General features: G+C 43.8%; 1 protein-coding gene across 4 annotated transcripts in view; it reads right to left on the reverse strand.

Annotated features, from left to right (window-relative positions):
* C2CD3 (C2 domain containing 3 centriole elongation regulator) overlaps positions 1-21,805 on the reverse strand; it is a 122,955-nt gene that overhangs the window by 66,094 nt on the left and 35,056 nt on the right. For all 4 annotated transcript variants that reach the window (XR_007130990.1, XR_007130989.1, XM_047754141.1 and 1 more), the window contains 6 exons: positions 17,884-18,002; positions 14,344-14,466; positions 9,934-10,428; positions 6,331-6,482; positions 4,224-4,470; positions 1,199-1,379 (listed from right to left, as the gene is read on the reverse strand). Coding sequence is in view for 2 of the 4 variants with exons in the window: in XM_047754141.1 (XP_047610097.1) it covers positions 1,199-1,379; positions 4,224-4,470; positions 6,331-6,482; positions 9,934-10,428; positions 14,344-14,466; positions 17,884-18,002 (1,317 nt within the window). In the remaining 2 variants the exon portion in view is untranslated. The remainder of the gene's footprint in view (positions 1-1,198; positions 1,380-4,223; positions 4,471-6,330; positions 6,483-9,933; positions 10,429-14,343; positions 14,467-17,883; positions 18,003-21,805) is intronic.

The following is a 21,805-nucleotide window of genomic DNA, read 5'->3' on the forward strand; positions in this document are numbered from 1 at the left end:
TGGATACCTTGAGGTCACACGGTGAACCCAAGGCTAGTAGGTCAAAGACTTGAAACCACAATCTCTGTCTTCTGACTGTTATTATTCCTACCGAGGTCCACTTCCCTGGCAGCTATGGTCCGGACGTGCCGTGATAAAATGGAAGAAAGAGATCTCTTTGCTGGTGGACAATACGTGAAGGTTCTAGTTTCTTCACTTCTTTAGCAACACTTGTTAGTCTGTTTTTGTTGTTTGGGTTATAGCCATCTCAGTGAGTACGAAGTGGTATGTGTCGTGGTTTTGGGCTTCATCCCCCAAGTGACTAATGATGTTAAATCAACCATCTTTTCATGAGCTTCCTGACCACTTGTAAATCTTTAAAGAAGCTTCTCTTCAGAGGCTTTGCCCATTTTTAAACTGAATTGTCTTCTTACCACTGATTTGAAGAGGTCTTTATGTCTCCTGGATACAAGTCCCTTATTTGAACCTCAAAACCAGTGAGCACGTTCACAGCTATTCACGTACATGCTCAGAATGGCAGAAAATTCAAGTCACCCAACGTGCTCATTCCCAGTTGAGGTCAAATAAGGCAACACTCCACCTCCTTGTTTTAGCTCTGAGATGACCAGAAGACGGAGATGGCAAGGGACAGACACTGCAGTACAGTGCAGAAGCTCTGGGTCTGGGGCCAGTTGGGCAGGGTTTGAATGCCAACCTTGGCGCTTGCTAGTGGGGCAGGCTCAGTCACTAACGCTCTGAACCTCACAACAGGATCTACTAGGATAAGGTGCTTTAGGATTTGAGATTATGATGTACGTGTGATCGGTACGTGTACCTCCCCAGAGGCAATGGTTTGATATTCTCTTAATTCAGTGCTCTTGATGATTTTACAGAATATAGCTACGGTGGATAGTGAAAATCAACTATATGTTTACAGACGATAAGAGCGATGAGTCATGTCAATGACATAAAATGAGGCAAAATATAAATAACTGATGGACCTAGATAAAGGGTATAAAGAAGTTCTTTGCACTATTTTTGCAACTTTTCCATAAATTTGAAAAAAAAAATTAAATTTAAGCACAGTTAAAACTCAGGCTATCTCCTGTACTGCCCAGTAAGACTAGAAATACTCAGGAACGCAAACTTCACCCAGAAAAAAAGCAGTTCCTAAATACATTCAATAAAAGAGCCACGCGAGAATGAGGCGGCGCAGTACCGCTTTCGGGGAACTCTGGTCCTTTCGGCGCCCCGGCCTGCGGGTCTTGAACCGGGAAGTAGTACTGGACGTAACAATCTGCTTCTCCCCAGACTGTTGCCTGAAGAGGGGCGAGCCCTTTCACCTTGTCCACACGGAGTTCAAAGTGATGCTCCATCAATCCATTTCCTTGGTCCCCTGCCTATTAAATGAAACAGAGATACGGGTGAGCTTTAAAGAGTAGCTTCTACGGGAGTGTTCCTGCTTCTCTATGAAGTCTGAGAAGAGATGCAGAAATGAGTATAACTAGTTAGCTGGTTCTAAAACAGACACTTACTTTTCATTGTATCTGCTTCACAACTGGTCCCTGTACTCAGGTCAGGCCGCATTTACTCTAGACTGCGAAACTGGATCAGTATTAGCGAATACATACATATAGCCCAGTGCATTAACAGAGGAAGGGAAAAAAATGACCATCTCAATAAAGGCCAAAAAGGCATCTGATAAAATTTAACATCTACTTCTGCGTCTTTGTACACTTAGAGCGCTATTCCCTTAAAAGGATAAAGAATACATATTTGAAACAAATAGCTATTAATTTACATAATTATTATTTTTAATGAAGTCAGAAACATGGAGACTGTTTATTCATGGTGAGGACTACTTGGGGCAGTCGTGAGTCCACTGTTCCTGAAGGTACTTCCACTAATAACAACTAACGATGTGTTTATAATTTACTACGCGTCTGTCACTTACATTAGCTCATCTGACAGGCACAGCGAGTAATAGCTGAACCAGAGTTTCAACTCAGGTGGTCTGGCTCCAGAGCCAATGTTCTTTACCTCTATTTCAGACAACCTCAGCAGACACTAGAGAACTGATTACTGGGAGTATTCAATGGGGAATTCAGGAATCAGACAAGGGTCAGACTACATGATTTATATGTTTCACATTCTTGCTATTAATTCAAAAAATTTGGAAGAGAGATTGCATTAGGTCTCTGCCTTGATATCTAAAAGCATACGCCAGTGAGAGCTGCTTAAAAAATTTCCGTAGGGGAGTTCCCGTCGTGGCGCAGTGGTTAACGAATCCGACTAGGAACCATGAGGTTGCGGGTTTGGTCCCTGCCCTTGCTCAGTGGGTTCACGATCCGGCGTTGCCGTGAGCTGTGGTGTAGGTTGCAGACGCGGCTCGGATCCCGCGTTGCTGTGGCTCTGGCGTAGGCCGGTGGCTACAGCTCCGATTCAACCCCTAGCCTGGGAGCCTCCATATGCCGCGGGAGTGGCCCAAGAAATGGTAAAAAGACAAAAAAAAAAAAAAAAAAAGGAGTTCCCGTCGTGGCGCAGTGGTTAACGAACCCGACTAGGAACCATGAGGTTGCGGGTTCGTTCCCTGCCCTTGCTCAGCGGGTTAAGGATCCGGCGTTGCCGTGAGCTGTGGTGTAGGTTGCAGACGCGGCTCGGATCCTGCGTTGCTGTGGCTCTGGCGTAGGCCGGTGGCTACAGCTCCGATTCGACCCCTAGCCCGGGAACCTCCATATGCCGCAGGAGCGGCCCAAGGAAATAGCAAAAAGACAAAAAAAAAAAAAAAAAAAATTTCCGTAGGAAAACAGAAAACTTGCAGTTTGATTCCCCAGTGAAGAAAGATATGGGAAAACAAACAAACAAACAAAAACAAACCTCTTAATTACAGCAGCTGCTTAATTTAGCCAAACAGTATTACAGTAATTTAGAAATTCAGTTCTGTAGATGCTGGATGGGATGAGGGATTATTGAGTGTAGAAAGAAAAACAATTGGAGCTATCTAACCTTTTAAGGACCTCTTTTGCGCTCACAGTAACATTTTAAAAAATTTAGGGTGAAATTAAAAAAGATCAGAATCTACATTGCAATGTGAGGGCTATATAACACCTAAACACGACTTGTGAATATTAGATATTTTTTATTTGTGCTTTTATGTCATTTTTAAAAGATCACCACTATTATCAAGTGACAGACACAAACATATAACAGAAAAGTTTAGCGCCCATAACAAACTACAACCTATTAATAGATACTTTCCTAGTAATTTCTTCTCTGTCAGGGACACTGTATTTTTCATTCAGATTCAGATTAAAAAAAAAAAAATACTTAAAAGGTGTGGAGACTGAGCTTGGCTCTGCTGGTAAAGACATCAAATGCGAGATACAGGAGGACCTGAGACAGTGGACTTAGAACACCCGTGTCTCAGTAGCAGCGCTCCCATTCTCAGCTGTGTGCCCTGATCAGTAACACAACTGCTCTGCTTTTGTTTCATCATCTAAAAAAGAGAATGACGACGACCCATCTCCTGTGGTTGTTAGGGAAATACACACGATAAAGTTCGTCACGGTGCTTTCTCAATTGCACAGCTCTGTACACAAAAAAATTACCTTTACATTATTAGTAGAAAAGCAAGGAACTTCAATTTAACTTACAATATGGACTTTTATCAAGACACAAAGCAAGATTTTGCTGGTCTACATTTAGGATCACTCTCAACTCCTCACTCTCAACTTTTTTCTCCAGATTATCTTTTTTTTTTTCATTGAGACTATTTTTTTTAAAGCAGATTTAAGTTCATGTCAATTTTTTTTAAAGCAGTTAGGTTAGTAAATTAGAAAATTAAGATCTGGTTACATGTTCTTTATAAATTCAAGGAGCTTCGAGAGACACATATATCCATTTAAACCATGAAAGAAAGACGATTCCTTTGATCTGCAGCAAGTACTGGAATGCAAGGATGTTCTTTCATTGAGTCTTTCACTAATGAAATAAGAATTCTGGGTAATGGTTTCATTAAAACATGCAAGATAAAATGAGATGATAATGTTTGAAATTTGCTAAGAGAGTAGATCTTAAGAATATTCACCAAACACACACAAAACGTAACTGGGTAAAATGATGGATATGTTAATTAGCTTGATTGAGGCAGTCATTTCTCAACATACACATGTATTAAAACATCGCCTTGCAAACCTTTAAATAAGATTATAGCACTTGAAAAAAACTAAGTGTTTAGTAACTACCATAGAAACGGACGGCACAGACGGCTGGTCCAGGAAACGGGCTGGCCTGGGGCTGAAGGGAGGAAATGTTCCTTCTTCATTCTTTAACCTCTGCACTGCTGTTATCTGCTCTGAAGAGCCCATAGCTAAAAGGACTCGAAGACTCCCACTTTGGTGGCCTGAGAACACGTCAATCACAGGCATATAGCTGTCGACAGCAACAACTGGATACTGAGCATCAAGCAGCAGGCGAGAAATCTTAGGGTCTCTAAAGGGAGAGAAATTGTGCATAAGCAAATAACAGTCATTAATCATGGCACAGAGTTACTGCATTTCTTACTGGGCTCATTTTCTCAGTTTGTTAAAAACGGATCTACAAATAGAGAAGTAACAGTGGTTTGGAAAACCATGACTCCATCTATAATCCATCAAATAAAAATGACCAGGCAGCCAAGTTCCAAGTGTAGCAGTCTGAGGGCCAGGAATGCGTCTGCCTCGTCTCTGTAGCATCATGGGCCCGAAGCTTGCCAAACAGCATTATTTCAGAGGTAGACAGTGTGATCAACTAGAAAAAGTATAGACTCCGGAGTCTGGCAGAAAGTCTGGAGTAAAATCACCGACAATATCTGCCATGGACTGAGTGAGCACTTACTACGTGGTGAGCACTTCATAAGGCTTCTATAATCCTTCTAACACTGCAAGGGTTGCCATCACCCGCTATGAACAGAGGAGAACCAAGTCCAAATGCTCTTCTTCACACCACGCTAAATCTTAGATCCGCCTCTTACTAGCTCTATGAGTCAAAATAATCAACATAACTTTTAAACGTCTTGTTTCCTCAACTGTAAAATCCATCAAAGGGCTGTTGTGAGGACTCAGGTGAGATGTCAGATATAAAATACCAACATGCTAAGGGCTTGGTAACTGGTTGCTACTGTTTTTTATGTTTTCTCAACAAAGAATGGAGTCTAAGGAAATGAGAAGACAGGGAAACAGCAGACCAGGATAGTAGCACAACAAAAAAGGGGAAAAAAACCCCAAAGCCTAGCGCTGACCACAACTTCCCCGATTCCAGCAGAACTCCTTGCCTGTGCTGCCGGCACAGAATTACTGAGCTGTTCACCCAAGGCCTACCTGTCTATTTCTCACTGGAGCCTCACGGTTGCTCCAAGAGGGAGACGGGGGATCTCGCCCCACCTCGTGTCAGAGAGGACGAAAAGACAGCCAGAAAGGCTGACTTCTGCAAGTGAACCGACACGCTTCCTCCCTGGTAAACGGGGATGATGACAATCACCCGTTGTTCTGCGAGGCAGCACCCCCAGTAGCGCTCCTCGTACCGCGTCAAGCACGGCACTTAAGACAAAGTGTTAGGGTTAGGGTTAGGGGTTAGGGTTAGGGGTTAGGGTTAGGGTTAGGGTTAGGGTTAGGGGTTAGGGTTAGGGTTAGGGTTAGGGTTAGGGTTAGACGGCTGTCAGCAAAAAGATCAGCTCTGAAATACTTAAAAACCAGGACCTTGGATCAAAACAAAAATGAGTGGTCTCTACTGAAGACAGAAATAATCTTCAGATAAATCATTTAACACCACATCCAGGCTTTGGGTAGTGATAAGTGAGGTCCAGCAACGAGATCGGAGGGTCTAGAAGACACACTCAGCACAGCAGTCCTGCAAATGCCCAATGGGAACAGCATTAACGGTCGCAGACAGAGATAAAGCTCCCGTCTTGTGAGGTGATGACCCCTGGCCGTGGAGCTCCTTGGGAGGAGAGTGGACGGGCGAGCCAGGCTCTGCGGGTTCCAACCCTGGCTCTACAACTTACAATCAAGACACGTTAGTTAACTTCTCTGTGGCCCTGTTCACTGCTCTGTAAAACAGGGGACGTGGGTCACCTGCCTCGGAGGACTGAATGCCCTGATGTACGCAAGGGTCTCAGCAGAGGGGAAACAGGCACAGCGGAAGGTGGGGGACTCTGCTGTGACACAGGAGGAGCAGCAGCACGTGTGGCGAAGGTGAGAAAGCCCCTCCAAGGACGTACTGGCCTGGTCACGCAGGCAAACCCCACACGCGCCTCTTCAGTTCAGACCAAGTTAAAGATATAAAATAAGGAATACTTCGAAAGGTCCCATTTACTTGAATGACACGTAAAACTGATGGAGCGGGAGCTTCACCAGCCCAAGCAGCTTGTCCTGTCCGGGGCGCCGCACCTTGTTCCAGGTCTCAATAACCATCATGTTGTTCCTGAGCCTCTCCAGGCAGTTGGGAGACAGAGAGACGGGAGTCACCTGGGGAGAGGCACGAGACAAAACTTCACATCTGAGACAAACTGCAACCTATACTTTCACCCAACAAGCATTACTGGTAGCCCATCGTGTGCCGTGCACAGTGCCAGGAGCTGAAGACATCAAAATCTGTGAGTCATCCGTGTCCTCCGTCTGAAGCTGCAGTCCTGTGTCAGAGACCAACACATAAAGGCTATAAACACAAAACGGCACGAATTCTCTGAGGACAAAGCTCACTCCCTGATGACTCTACAGACAGGGGTTCACGGACACAGAGAAGGTTGCCAGACACGTCAATCAGGATGTGTGCCAAGCGCTCGCGCTCGCGATGCAGCCCCTTCCAAGGTGACGTGATTCATTTACAAACCCCTGCTGAGAGATAGAGTTTTTGGTTTTGGCCATGCCCAAAGCATGTGGAAATTCCCAGGCCAGGGACTGAAGCTGTGCCACAGCAGTGAACTGAGCTGCTGCAGGGACAGTGCAAGATCCTTAACCCACTGCACCACAGGGGAGCTCCAAGAGACAGATGTTTTTGAAACAAAGATGCCTACTGTTAAGGTTAGTGTTGAGCACCTATACAGGTCCACCAAGCCACTGGTTGGGTGGCATGGCCTAGTACAAAACGATCTGCCCAGCTGGTATCATGGCAAATAGCAAGGCCAACTATTTACCTAAATTTTCAGTATAAAATTATTCTAGAACTGGCCAGCCAGCTGGTAGCTGAAAGAGAAAAGAGAAGTCAGAAGGAGAGCTAGAGATTGGGAGCCCAGAGTGGGTCGGTTGAATTAATGGCAGAATCAAAGGCCCACCAATCTGAAGGAACCCAAGCTGCAGCATGACTGCAACAGCACAGGAAACAGAAGCCCTGATGATGAAACCAAGAGAAAACACGGGAGGCGAAAAGGATGAAACTAGAAATGACGTGTGGTGTGATGACAGGAAGGTTCTGGGAGAGCAGAGCACCGAACAGATTCGCTCTTGTTTCCATATAAGAAGCTGCACTTACATAGGTATCCTGAACACATCACTGTTCCCTGAAACCGAAAAAAGGTAAAACACAGCAAAGTAGCCTCCAAATAGAAAGATTTCAGAGAGAGCTTCTGGGAGAATTGATTCTAAAGCTTGAGGATAAGCAGGAGGTAACTACAACTAAAGGCTCTGCCTAACAGGAGTCATCAAGGCTGAGAGGAAATTCAAGGCAGAAGGTAAAGACACAGAGGCTGGAAAGAGAATATGCAGGAAACGCCAAGTAGCTGAGCACAGCTGGACTGTGAAGAGGAGCAGGAGCTGAGGCAGGGGGAGAACAGACAGGCCTTAAAAGGGTTGGTAAGTCCAACGCAAGGATGTGGATTCTATCCTGAAGTCTATGGGGAGTCGCTGAAAGGTTTTAAACAGAATAAAATATTCAGGTTAGTGTTTTACATAGCTCGTTCCTGTTGGTGCGCAGAGGAAGCAACAGACAGGGAGAAATAAGAAGCAGGTAGGACAGTCTGGGAGTTCCTGTGGTGGCTCAGTGGTTAACGAATCCGACTAAGAACCGTGAGGTTGCGGGTTTGATCCCTGGCCTCACTCAGTGGGTTAAGGATCCAGCGTTGTTGTGAGCTGTGGTGTAGGTCACAGGCGCAGCTCAGATCCTGTATTGCTGTGGCTCTGGCGTAGGCCAGAAGCTACAGCTCTGATTGGACCCCTAGCCTGGGAACCTCCATTTGCGGGGGAAGCGGCCCAAGAAATGGCAAAAAAGACAAAAAAAAAAAAAGCAGGTAGGACAGTCTGAGGGCTGTTTGAAAGGAGAGGAGGGCCTGAATGAAAGCAGTGGCAACAGACTAGAGGTAAAAGAATTTATTCCACAGATAATTAAGTCTGCAGCATCTATTAGACTTGGTGAATCATTATGTAAGAAAGACTCAAGGACAAACTTTTAGGTTCTGCTTGGGTTTCTGAGTAAATCATAATACGAATTGGGGCAGACTGGAGGAGAAGGAAGAGATGTGGGAAGAATAAATCCAGATTTGGACATGTCTGAATTCCTTCTTCCATTTATGCCTCTTTATTGAATATCGGTAATGTGCCAGGCGACATGTTAGATTTCAAGTAAAAAGTGCTTCTGAGACACCCAGGTGGTGAAACTAGAGGGAAATGCCTGCCTTACAAAGAAGTGTAGATCTGGAAGTCAATCTTCAAATCAATGAAGCTATAGGAGTAGATGTGGCTACTACAGGGAAAAGAGAGTCAGTCTGGAAGAAAGCCAAGGACAAAGTAGCAAGTAGGATCATTAATAATTAAAAGTAAGGAGTTCCTGCCATGGCACAGTGGAAATGAATCCAACCAGGAACCATGAAGTTGTGGGTTCAATCCCTGGCCTTACTCAGTGGGTTAAGGATCCAGCATTGTGGTGAGCTATGGTGTAGGTCGCAGATGTGGCTCAGATCTGGCATTGCTGTGGCTGTGGTGTAGGCTGGCAGCTATAGCTCTGATTGGACCCCTAGTCTGGGAACCTCCATATGCCACGGGTGCAGCCCTAAAAAGACAAAAAGACAAAAAAAATAAAAGAGGGAGTTCCTGTTATGGCACAGCGGAAACAAATCCAACTAGGAACCATGAGGTTGCAGGTTCCATGCCTGGCCTCGCTCATTGGTTTAAAATCTGGCGTTGCCATGAGCTGTGGTGTAGGTTGCAGACACAGCTCAGATCTGATGTTGCTGTGGCTGTGGCATAACAGGCTGGCAGCTATAGCTCCATGTGCTGCAAGTGTGGCCCTATAAAGCAAAAAAAAAAAAAAAAAAGGGAAGAGAAAGGGAGAAATTATGGTGTCACAACTCTTAGTTTTCTTGGAACAGCACTGAGTTAGGAAGAAAATAAGACGATGGAGTCACAAAGATCCAGAGAGGAAACAATTTAAGTAAGAGCATCAACTCCTACTGAGAAATCAAGTAAGATGTGTACTGAAATCAGTGGAGGACTAAATGAGATTGAGGAAAAATAAGTAAATAAATAAAATAAGGGAGACTGGAGAGACAGAAAAGAAAGGTTTATTTGGTCAAAGTCCTAGAGGAAGCAGAAAAGAATACAACTCAGGGAGTTCCCGTCATGGCACAGTGGTTAACGAACCCGGCTCGGAACCATGAGGTTGCAGGCTGGATCCCTGGCCTCACTCAGTGGGTTAAGGAACCATCGTTGCTGTGGCTGTGGTGTAGGCCGGCGGCTACAGCTTCGACTGGACCTCTAGCCTGGGAACCTCCGTATGCTTCGGGTGTGGCCCTAGAAAGACAATAAATAAATAAATAAATAAAAGAATACAACTCAGAATTCAGGCAAAAGAAAGCGTGGGAAACCACATCAACTGAGACAGAATAGAAAGAAAGACACAAAAAATTTTATAATGACTGTCTCCCCTCCCACAACTCCTGCCTTCATCCTTAATGGATACAGAATGTTAAGACAGGTGCAACGTTACCTGAGAAAAGTTAAAGACTGGTTTTGTTGTGCCCCACGCGATGACAGATCTGGTGACCTCCTCTGTGCTGAAGAGTTTGCAATTTAAATAAATATTGCATGGTGGTTGCTTCTCAGATTCTCCAGTCATGAAATCTTTCCCATCAGACACCATCAACAGCACATGCAACAGCAAAGCATTCTCACTTGCTGACCCGCTTATCTGATTTATCCAATCATGAGAGGCCGGCACAGCCATGAAGGTTGAAGAATTTGGTACAACAGGGCTTGGTGACTTTGGGGTGGGGAGTACCAAATTCTGCGTTTTCTTTACAGTTTCTTCTTGAATTTGGTTTAAGCTCTGTGGACTTCTGGTACCGGTAACATGTTGGCGAGGTTCTGGCAGTGTCTTATCTGGACTTGAAAGAGCACAAAGTGGAGGATGGTGGGTGGTGCTGCTTAGCTTTGTATTGTTAGCCGCGAAATCCTTGTTATCTATAACCAGCTCCACAGTTACCTATAGAACATAAAAGGAAGAAAGTTAACAGGAATATCTTCGAGAATTGGAATCAGAATTTTGGAGTAGAAGCGGTATCAGATTATTAGGAAGTAAATGAACTCATCCTCCAATATCACAAAAGAACAGACTGCATATACGTCACCTTACCAGGGTTAAGAAAAGCTAGGCAGGTGATTTATCAATAATACAAGATCATCATCTTACACCAGAAAGTAAGGAAGTGCTCAGAAACGAAGAGCTATACTGAAAGGAGATAGAATCCAGTTCCCGACAAATCTGGCACAATCTGAGTTTCAAAATGAAATAAATACAACCTTTCGAATAATGTAAGAATCCATGAGTCCATATAAATATAAATAAATACAGGAGAAGGCATGACTGGTTCGCACAGTGGAATGCCAATTAAGAAATGAACCAAGGAGTTCCCGTTGTGGCACAGTGGTTAACGAATCCGACTAGGAACCATGAGATTTTGGATTCAATCCTTGGCCTCCCTCGCTCAGTGGGTTAAGGATCCGGCATTGCTGTAAGCTGTGGTGTGGCTCGCAGACGCGGCTCAGATCCTGTGTTGCTGTGGCTCTGGCACAGGCCGGTGGCTACAGTTCCAACGATTAGACCCCTAGCCTGGGAACCTCCATATGCTTCGGAAGCGGCCCCAGAAAAGGGAAAAAGACAAAAAAAAAAAAAGAACTGGGAATGGTTCACACGGTGGAATACCAATTAAGAAATGAACCAGGAATGATGGAGTGAATGGTGAAGTTGCAAAATCATATCCTTTCAATTATCATAGTAATAAATGATCCAGATAAACCCCAATGGAGGGCATTCTACAAAACCGGCCTTACTTTTCATAAATATCTAAAAGACCAAGAAGGAGTGCAGAACTGTTCCAGACTAAAAGGAAATTAGAGAGATACGACACTTCAATGCAATGGATGATCCCAGACTGGAAAAAAAATTGCTACAAAGGCAGATATTGACACATTTGGCAAAATTTGGGTATGGACTAAAGACAGAATATAGTATTGCTGTTAAGTTGATTTTTATGGAGTTCCTGTTGTGGCTCAGTGGAAACGAATCAGACCAGAATCCATGAGGATGCAGGTTTGTTCTCTGGCCTCGTGTTCAGTGGGTTAAGGATCCAGCATTGCCATGAGCTGTGGTGTAGGCCACAGAAGCAGCTCAGATCTGGTATTGCTGAGGCTATGGTGTAGGCCGGCAGCTGCAGCTCCGATTATACCCCTAGCCTGGGAACCTCCATATGCCGTGGGTACGGCCCTAAAAAGAGGAAAAAAAAAATTGATTTTTATAACTGTACAGAGATATGTATGATATTGTCTTTGTTTTTAGGAAATACATGCAAGAATTTAGGGAGAAAAAGGTTTAATGTCTGTAACATATTCTCAAAAATTTCAGAAAAAATTGTGTGTGTTTATGTACAGAGAGTGGAGAGGGAGACAGAGAGAGGGAGGAAGAGAGAGATTAGAGGTGGATAAATAATTACAAAGCAAATATGACAAATAACACTTGTCCACGTAAAGGATGATTTCTTTGTAGTATTTTTGCAATTTTTCTCTATGTTTTAAGTTATTTTAAAAAGTTTAAAATGTTACAAAGTAAAACAGGATGAGGGATAAATGCTGAGCAATGAAAGTGGTCGCTACTACGAGACTGAATTACTAGAGACAAAGAGGACCTGCTATTCCTTTTACTTAAAACCCCCAGCGAAGTTCTTCTGCTCCGCTGACTACAGGCAGCAGTCCATTTACAACAGAACTTCTCCCAACACAGCCAGGACAGAGGCTATTTCTAGTCCATCAATCCTCTTTACTAACCCTTTCTGATGATAAACCTTGCAGTCTACAATGAAATAGGAAAGTGAGAAACAAACCTTTGGTAGTGGAAGAATAACGTATTGTTAATTTTTTGCAATGATAGTCCAACAAGTCTTTAAAATTAAGTGGTATTTATTATCAGGAAGGCCAGGAAGAGGGCAGAGAGGGCTTCCAAGAAGAGGAAGCAGCATGAAAATCAAGAAGAAAAGCATGGGTGCATAAGCCAGTCTGGCACCTCAGCAATTCTGTGCCTAGCTGGACATGGCTTCCTCCTGGGCAACTGCAAGAGGGCGGGCTCAGGGGTTGGTGGGGTCATCTGGTGGGCCCTGTATTTTATGCTTTGGGTGATGAGGAGCCACGGGAATGTTTGAAGCCTGGTTGTGATGATTTCAAAAGCTTGCCAGGACAATAGGACAAAGCTATACCGAAGCCACACATTCAAATTCTTCTACCTATTGGGAACGTAAACTGGTGTAGCCACAGTGGGAAACAGTACAGCGGTTTCTCAAAAAACTAAAAACAGAACTACCATATGACCCAGCAATTCGTCTCGAGTATATATCTGAAAGAAACAAAAACACTAATTTGAAAAGCCATATGCACCCCAATGCCACCAACATTATTTGCAACTGCCCAGATACAGAAGAAACCTAAGTGTCCCTCAACAGATGAATGGATATAAAGAAGATGATGTATATATATTGGACAATGGAATATCAGTCATGAAAAATAAACTTTTGCCATTTGCACCAATATGGATGGACGTGAAGGTTTATGCTAAGTGAAAAAATTCAGAGACAAAGATAAATACTGTACGATATCACTTAGATATGGAATCTAAAGAAATACAAGAAACTAGTGAATATAACAAAAAAAGAAACAGACTCACAGATACCAGTGGGGAGAAGGAAGCAGAGAGGTGTGATAGAAAGGGAGCGGATTAAGAGATACACACTATTACGTATGAAATAAGCAACAAGGATATATATATATATATATAGTATGACACAGGGAATATAGCCAGTATCTTATTTTATTCACTTATTTGTCTTTTTAGGGCTGTACCTGAGGCACATGGAAGTTCCCAGGCTAGGGATCGAACTGCAGCTGCAACTGCTGGCCTACACCACAGCCACAGCAACACTAGATCTGAGCTGTGTCTGCAATCTACACCGCAGCTCACAGCAACACCAGAACCCTAACCCACTGAGAGGCCAGGAATCGAACCCATGCCCTTATGAATACTAGTCCGGCTCGTTACCGCCGAGCCAAGAGGGGAACTTCAGATACAGAAATTTTTAAATATGTAAATGAGTCACTTCCATGCTTCAGTGCCCTTTCCTGGCTGGTAGGATAAAAGCTGAACCCTTTACTCTGACCTACGATGCCCTGAGTAACACAGCTCCCCTCTGCCTATTCCATCTCAGCTTCTAGCGCTTTCCCTTTGGCTCACTATCCCGAGGCAACACTCTCTCCCTGACGAAGCCAAGCCTGTTCTTACTTTAGGGCCTTTGCATGCGCTAGCCTTCTCTCTGGAATGATCTTCCCTGTGCTTTCTTTTTCTCACTCCTCAAGTCTAACTGTAAGTGTCTGTCACCTTCTTAGAGAGAGACCTGCTCATCTTCTGCTTCCTCCCAGGTGCTCACCGCCACATCATACCATTTATTTTTATTTTTATTTTTTTTGTCTTTTTGCTATTTCTTGGGCCGCTCCCGTGGCATATGGAGGTTCCCAGGCTAGGGGTCGCATCGGAGCTGTAGCTGCCAGCCTACGCCAGAGCCACAGCAATGCGGGATCCAAGCCGCGTCTGCGACCTACGCCACAGCTCTCGGCAACGCCAGATCCTTAACCCACTGAGCAAGGCCAGGGATCGAACCCGCAACCTCAGGGTTTCTAGTCGGATTCATTAACCACTGCGCCACGACGGGAACTCCTCATACCATTTAGCTCCTTCCCAGTACATTTGTTACCCTGTTGTAATATAGGCCCTGATTTTCGTGTTCACTGCTATATTCTCAGGGCCAGCTAGTAACACACATGCTTCAGAAATACTTGACTACCTGAATTATCTACATACCTTGAGGGGGCCAAGTGCGGTCTGCTCATTTTCCTGTTGCACTGGAAGCTGGTCACTGAAAGAAAGCAGCTCAGACTGAATGACAGCTCTCAAAGGGAGTGATGCAGATCCGATGACTTCTGGCTGAGGGAAGAAGAAAGAGTTTAGGTTAAATTTACAAAGAGCCACAGGGGACTTTAACTGAAGTGTCAACCTATGACGGCTTATAAAAGCATCCATGCTTTTTGAAATCAATAGCTTAATCATTTGAGGTAAGTCCAGGTGGGAACTCATATATTCTACCATATTTTGGTCCCCCTTCTGGGTTTTACCACCTCTCCCTAGAAGACTAGAAAGGGTTTCATGAGTCACAAAGAGGTTAGAAGATTATCTTTTTCTTTCTTTCTTTTCTTTTTTCTTTTTTTCCTTTTGAGGGCCGCACGCACCCACAGCATATGGAGGTTCCCAGGAAAGGGTTCCAATTGGAGCTACAGCTGCTGGCCTACACCACAGCCACAGCAATGCAGGATCTGAGCTGCATCTGTGACCTACACCACAGTCACAGCAATGCAGGATTTGAGCCTTGTCTGCCACCTACACCACAGCTCATGGCAATACCAGATCCTAAACCCACTGAACAAGGCCAGGGATAGAACTGGCAACCACATGGTTCCTGGTCGGATTCGTTCCTGCTGTGCCATGACGGGAACTCCACATCTTTTTCAATTTTTAAGAGTTAGTTCTTTATGAAAAATGTTCAACTTCACTCTTAAAAAGTCAAATTACGATGATACAAATTTTTGCCATTAAAGCCAGGAAAACTTTAAAACAATATATTTGATGCTATCAAGGTTATGGGAGAACACAGGCTGACATATGCCTGAATCTGGGAATATAAACTGGCAACATACTTTTGGACAGCAAATGCAGCAATAAATATAAAAAGCTTTTAATAGTCATACTTTGGCCCAGTAATTTCATTTCTGGGAATTTATACTAAAGAAGTAATAAATTCCAAAGAAGCTTATGTACAAATGTATATATTTTAAAAGTTAAAGTGAGAAATAGCTAGATGTTCAATTATCTGGAATAATTAAGTTAATTAAAGCACATTCCTGAAATGGAATATACAGCCATTAAAATGATATTTATGAAAAGTTTGCAATAATATGAACAGTATTTGTGTGTATTAGAAATTAGGTGTTAAATTATACATATAGTAAACCTTCACATATTTATAAAATTATGTGGGAAAGGTTTTTTGTTTGTTTTGCTTTCTATGGTGGCACCTATGGCATAAGGAAGTTCCCAGGATAGGGGTTGAATGAGAGCTACAGCTGCTGACCTACACCACAGCCACAGCAACCCCAGATCTGAACTTTGTCTGTGACCTACACCACAGCTCACTGCAATGCTGGATCCTTAACCCACTGGGCTAGGCCAGGGATCAAACCCGCAACATCATGGTTCCTGGTGGGATTCGTTTCCACTACGCCACAACGGGAACTCCAAAAGATTTTTTTTAGGGCCGCACCTGCGGCATATGGAAGTTTCCAGGCTAGGGGCTGAATTGGAGCTGCATCTGTGACCTATGCCACAGCTCACGGCAACATTGGATCTTTAACTCACCGAGTGAGGCCAGGGATTGAACCTGCATCCTCATGGATACCAGTCAGGTTTGTAACCCACCGAGCTAACCACAAAGGGAATTCAAAGATTTTATATTTTTGAAAGAAATGAATAAAAATCCTCAAGACAATGCTAAACTTTAAAACAGCAGGATAAAAACTGCATATAAAATTGCTCTAATGCTGTCAAAGATTTATAGATATAATATATTCATTTGAAAAAGATAAAGAAGATACAAATAAATAGTAATAATAATTATATCTTGGTGATGAGATTATAGGTGATTTTTGTGTCTTAAAATATTTTTCTCTCTTTTTTTGGTCTTTTTAGGGCCGTACCCGCAGAATACAGAGGTTCCCAGTCTAGGGGTTAAATCAAAGCTGAAGCCACTGGCCTACGGCAGAGCCACAGCAATGCAGGATCCAAGCCATGTCTTTTTTTTTTTTTTTGTCTTTTTTCTATTTCTTTGGGCTGCTCCCACGGCATATGGAGGTTCCCAGGCTAGGGGTCGAATCGGAGCTGTAGCTGCCGGCCTATGCCAGAGCCACAGCAACGCGGGATCCGAGCCGCGTCTGCAACCTACACCACAGCTCACGGCAACGCCGGATCGTTAACCCACTGAGCAAGGGCAGGGACCGAACCCACAACCTCATGGTTCCTAGCCGGATTCATTAACCGCTGCGCCACGACGGGAACTCCCAGGCCGTGTCTTTGACCTACACTACAGCTCAGGGCAACACCAGATTCCTAACCCACTGAGTGGGGCCAGGGATCAAACATGTGTCCTCATGGATGCTAGTCAGGTTTGTTAACCACTGAGCAAAGATGGGAACTCCTAAAATATTTTTCTATAAAAATATATATAATTCTTTCATAATTAGAATAGTCATTAACCACATGATTCAATGTAAATATACTGACATGCTTATAGAACTTGTCTTGAAATTGTGAAATTAAGTATTTTCCCTTCTCTTCCTATTTTGGTATATTCTCCAAAAAGAACTTGTATTATTTACATCCCCTGAAAATACAAACAAAAAGAAAACAAGATGCATTCTTCATTCTATCTATACTAAAGAGGAGGCCAAAGATTATAAAAGCTACTCTTTCAAATGAAGTAAAAACTGCTCATGACATAGTTCATTGATTTCTATTGTACCATTGCAAGTAGATTTTATAAACTCTGTTTTTTTCATTTTTTATTTTTGCTTTGTAGGGCCACACTGGTGGCATATGGATGTTCCCAGAGCTACAGCTGCTGGCCTACACCACAGCCACAGCAACTTGGGATCCGAGCTGCGTCTGCGAACTACACCGCAGCTACGGCAAAGCTGGATCTTTAACCTACTGAGCAAGGCCAGGGATGGAACCCGCAACCTCATGGTTCCTAGTCAGATTTGTTTCTGCTGCGCCACAATGGAAACTCCTAAACTTTGAATGAGCTGGTGAAACTGCTACCCACGTTTTATGAATTTGGACACAGGCTGGATACATCAAATTAAGGCCCATATCCTACATCAATTCAAACAGTCAACTCTCCATAGCAGGAAGCACAATACAGAGGTTAAGAACGTGGGATCTAATGTAGAAGACCTGGGACAAAGTTCTCTGTATTTTATTAGGCTGGGTGATCTTAGCCAAGTTAGCTACTTTACTAAATCTCAGTTTTTTCATCTGTAAATTGATGATAATAATGTACATAATTTCAGAGTTGTTTTAATTATTAAATTTGATAGTACTGTGCATGCAGAACCTTTAGCATAACACTGGTCTATAGGTAACAACAGAAATTTAAAATAATAGTGATGAAAAGCCTAAGTGGTGTTTGACCCTGCAGAAATTCCTAGTTTTGGCAGGAATGTAATGTGAAGTATGCTCCAAATCCCTGGTGTGAATAAATGCGTAAAGGAAAGGTCAAATCACGTGAAGTACCTTTTTCTGCGGGGTTTTCTTTGTGTAAATTTGGAAAGTGAGACGGGAACTCCACCAGTGTTCTATCATCGGGCCACCAAACTGTACTGGAAACACAAATCTCTGCTGGAATTTCACCGCTATAAGGAGAATCAGACAGATGACACGTCACACTGCTTGATTAGAGACATCTCATTAATCCAGGCCTTGGTACCAACCGCTTCCCTTTCAAATCCAACTAGAATCTCTTTTAGGAATACAATCAGAGTAATTTCACCAAAGTGTCAGGACGGCAGGAACAGAAAACCCTGGGTACAACACAGAGAAGACATGCAGTGCTATGTCGCTTTGCTTTGAATGTCAATCGTAAGAGCATAGGATGTATAAAAATACACCATGTACTTCACTGAGTATTAGCGTTTTTATTAATTTATACTTTTTTTTTTTTTTTTTGGCATTTTAGGGCTGCACCTACAGCATATGGAGGTTCCCAGGCTAGGGGCTGAATGAGAGCTGCAGCTGCCAGCCTACACCACAGCCATAGCAATGCCAGATCTGAGCCACATCTGCAAACTACACCACAGCTCACGGCAATGCTGGATCCTAACCCACTGAACAAGGCCAGGGATCGAACTTGCATCCTCATGGATACTAGCTGGGTTCATCTTTACTGAGCCACAACGGGAATTCCTATTTATTTATTTTTATGGCCGTGCCTTCGGCATATGGACATTATCCAGCCAGGGATCTTTTAACTTACTGTGCTGGGCCAGGGATTGAACCCACACCTCCACAGTGACTGAAGCTGCCGAAACTGGATTCTTAACCTATTGCACCACAGTGGGAACTCCTGACTTAGTGTTTTTTTTTTGTTTGTTTGTTTGTTTTTTGTCTTTTGTCTTTTTTGTTGTTGTTGCTATTTCTTGGGCCGCTCCTGCAGCATATGGAGGTTCCCAGGCTAGGGGTTGAATCAGAGCTGTAGCCACCGGCCTATGCCAGAGCCACAGCAACTCGGGATCTGAGCCGAGTCTGCAACCTACACCACAGCTCATGGCAACGCCGGATCGTTAACCCACTGAGCAAGGGCAGGGACTGAACCCGCAACCTCATGGTTCCTAGTCGGATTCTTAACCTACTGCACCACAGTGGGAACTCCTGACTTAGTGTTTTTAAAGGACAAGTTGGAAGACAGTGTGGTGGAAGAAGGGGGCTAGCTGGACATGGGGCAAGGAGGAATAAATGCAGCGAAGACATTGAATCAAAAACTATAATAATGAAAATAATGATTTCCTGGGCTGAAGACTAGAGGACTCCTACTGCGACATTCAGACAAGGCTCTAGGTCCTGGTGGTTGTCAGCAGTGTTAGGCAGGATGCAGTCTGCATTCTAGATGCAAAGAGGGGGTTTCTGCTGTGACATCACGTGTTAGTGGGAGGAAGTGAGGGTAGTATTTTAGTTTGTGCTCACTGCTATGGGGCTTTAACAGGTTAAAAGGAAAAGGAATTTGGGGCTAGAATCATTTGATATGAGTTCTGTTTCTAATGACCACCTCAGTCACAACTTACCACCTATAAAATGATCTTCCAGTCCATTCACTGCTAGCCGCCCCCCCCCCTTTTTGTCTTTTTGTCTTTTTTAGGGCTGCACCCATAGCACACGGAGGTTCCCAGGCCAGGGGTGGAATCGGAGCTACAGCTGCCAGTCTACACCACAGCCACAGCAACGCCAGATCCAAGCCGTGTCTGCGACCTACACCACAGCTCATGGCAACGCTGGATCCTTAGCCCACTGAGCGAGGCCAGGGATCAAACCTGCAACCTCATGGTTCCTAGTGGGATTCGTTTCCGCTGCGCCACGACAGGAACTCCTGCTAAACCCTTAAAAATGGATCCGAAGAGCCCTCCCAAAAAATCCCAGTTAGAGAGACTCCATTGTCTCTGGCAGTCATTCAAACTGCCCCTTGGACCTACTGGTTTCTACCTGTGCCGTCTTAGTTATTGCCTCTATTTCTCTTGGTATTCATGAACAGGATGTGGGTCTTGCTACCTGGATCCGCCCACAGGACCTGTGAACCAACGGTCTGGGCCCAGCAAGCCCACATCCATCAGACCCGTTAACCTGCTTACCCCACCATGGAAAGAAAAGTAAGACAAGACCTACACCTCACTGGTGTGCTGAGAGGATAAACTGAGGTAACAGATGAAAAAGTACTCTGGACACTATAAAATCCTTCAGGTACAAACAGAGCCCTATTTCCTCTGGTGCTACTCAGATTTCTCCTAACCGCTTAAGTGTGTTTTGGCATTGTATTATGGAATTTCTCATACAATTTTCTTTTTTTCTTTTTTCCTTTATGGCTGTACCTATGGCCATGGATTTGATCCCAGGCCAGGGATCAAATCCAAGCTGCAGCTGAGACCCATGCCAGAAATCAGTGCCAGATCCTTAACCTTCTGTGCTGGGCCAGGGATCGAACCTATGCCTCTGCAGCTACCTGAGTCACTGCAGTTGGATTTGTAACCTAGTGCATCACAGCAGGAACTCCATAATTCTCTCTTGAGCTTATTTTTTCATTTTTAAAATTATTTTTTGTCTTTTGTCTTTTTAGGGCTGCCCCTGTGGCATATGGAAGTTCCCAGGCTAGGAGTCGAATCAGAGCTGCAGCTGTCAGCTTATGCCACAGCCACAGCCACAGACGTATCTTCGATCTACACCACAGCTCAAGGCAGTGCCAGATCTTTAACCCACTGAGTGAGGCCAGGGTTCAAACCTGCGTCCTCATGGATCCAAGTCAGATTTGTTTCCACTGAGCCACAGTGGGAACTCTTTAAGCTCATTTTTTTTTTTTAAACACTAATATTGTTTTAAGGTAACACTGGAAGAAGAAATTTACGTAAATAAATTGGTAACAAGGTCCCAAAGAAGACCTTTTTTAAGAGTTGGAAGGGATCCTGAAAATACTTTGTCCATTCCATATTATTGTTGGGAGAGGCCCACTGATGAAGTCATTTTGTCTAGGGTCACACGATTAAGTGTGTGGTGTAACCAGAACTAGACCTCTGTCTTCCTATTCTTGGCTTGAAGGGAGTTTTGTGGTGGCTCAGTGGTAATGAACCCAACTAGTATCCATGAGGATGTGGGTTTGATCCCTGGCCTTGCTCAGTGGGTTAAGGATCTGGCGTTGCCATGAGCTGCAGTGCAGGTCACAGACACTGCTCAGACCTGGCATTTTTGCAGCTGCAGCTGCAGCTGCAGCTCCAATTCGACCCCTAGCCTGGGAACTTCCCTATCCTGCAGGAGTAGCCCTTAAAAAAAAAAAAAAAAAAAAAAAAGCAATACTTGACTTGATGCTTATTCCACACGTCCCATACTATCTTTCTCAGAAGGCCAAAAGGAGAAAGAACTCAATTGCTGTGGCCAACAATAATAACAATGCATGAGAAGCAATACAGATTAAGAGCATAGGATTTGAGGGAGTTCCCTTACGGCATAACAGGTTAAGGACCTGGTGTTGTCACTGCAGCATCCTGGGTCACTGCTGTGGTGTGGATTTGATCCCTAACCTGGGAACTTTTACATGCCACAGGCGAGGTCAAAAAAAAAAAAAAAAAAAAACCATGACAACAACAAAAAAAACAGAAACAAAGCACATGATTTGGAATCACAAAAGTTCTAGGGTTCACCTTCTAGCTCTACTATAAGCCAGCTGTGTTATCTCAGACAAGCTACTGATTAATTGATTTATGTCTCAACTTCCTCTTTCCTTATCTGTGTGTCTATTTAAGGATTAAATGATTAATGTATGTAAAACACTGAGTAGAGAGCTTGGCACAGAATTCAGTGCCTGTGAACATGAACTACTACCAGTTACACTCTAGTTTAGAGTTAATAGCTTTTATATTCATTATCTCATTTGACTGTCCATTAATCCCTTGTACAATAT

This window comes from Phacochoerus africanus, chromosome 11, assembly GCF_016906955.1.
Source record: "Phacochoerus africanus isolate WHEZ1 chromosome 11, ROS_Pafr_v1, whole genome shotgun sequence".
Taxonomy (NCBI): domain Eukaryota; kingdom Metazoa; phylum Chordata; class Mammalia; order Artiodactyla; family Suidae; genus Phacochoerus; species Phacochoerus africanus.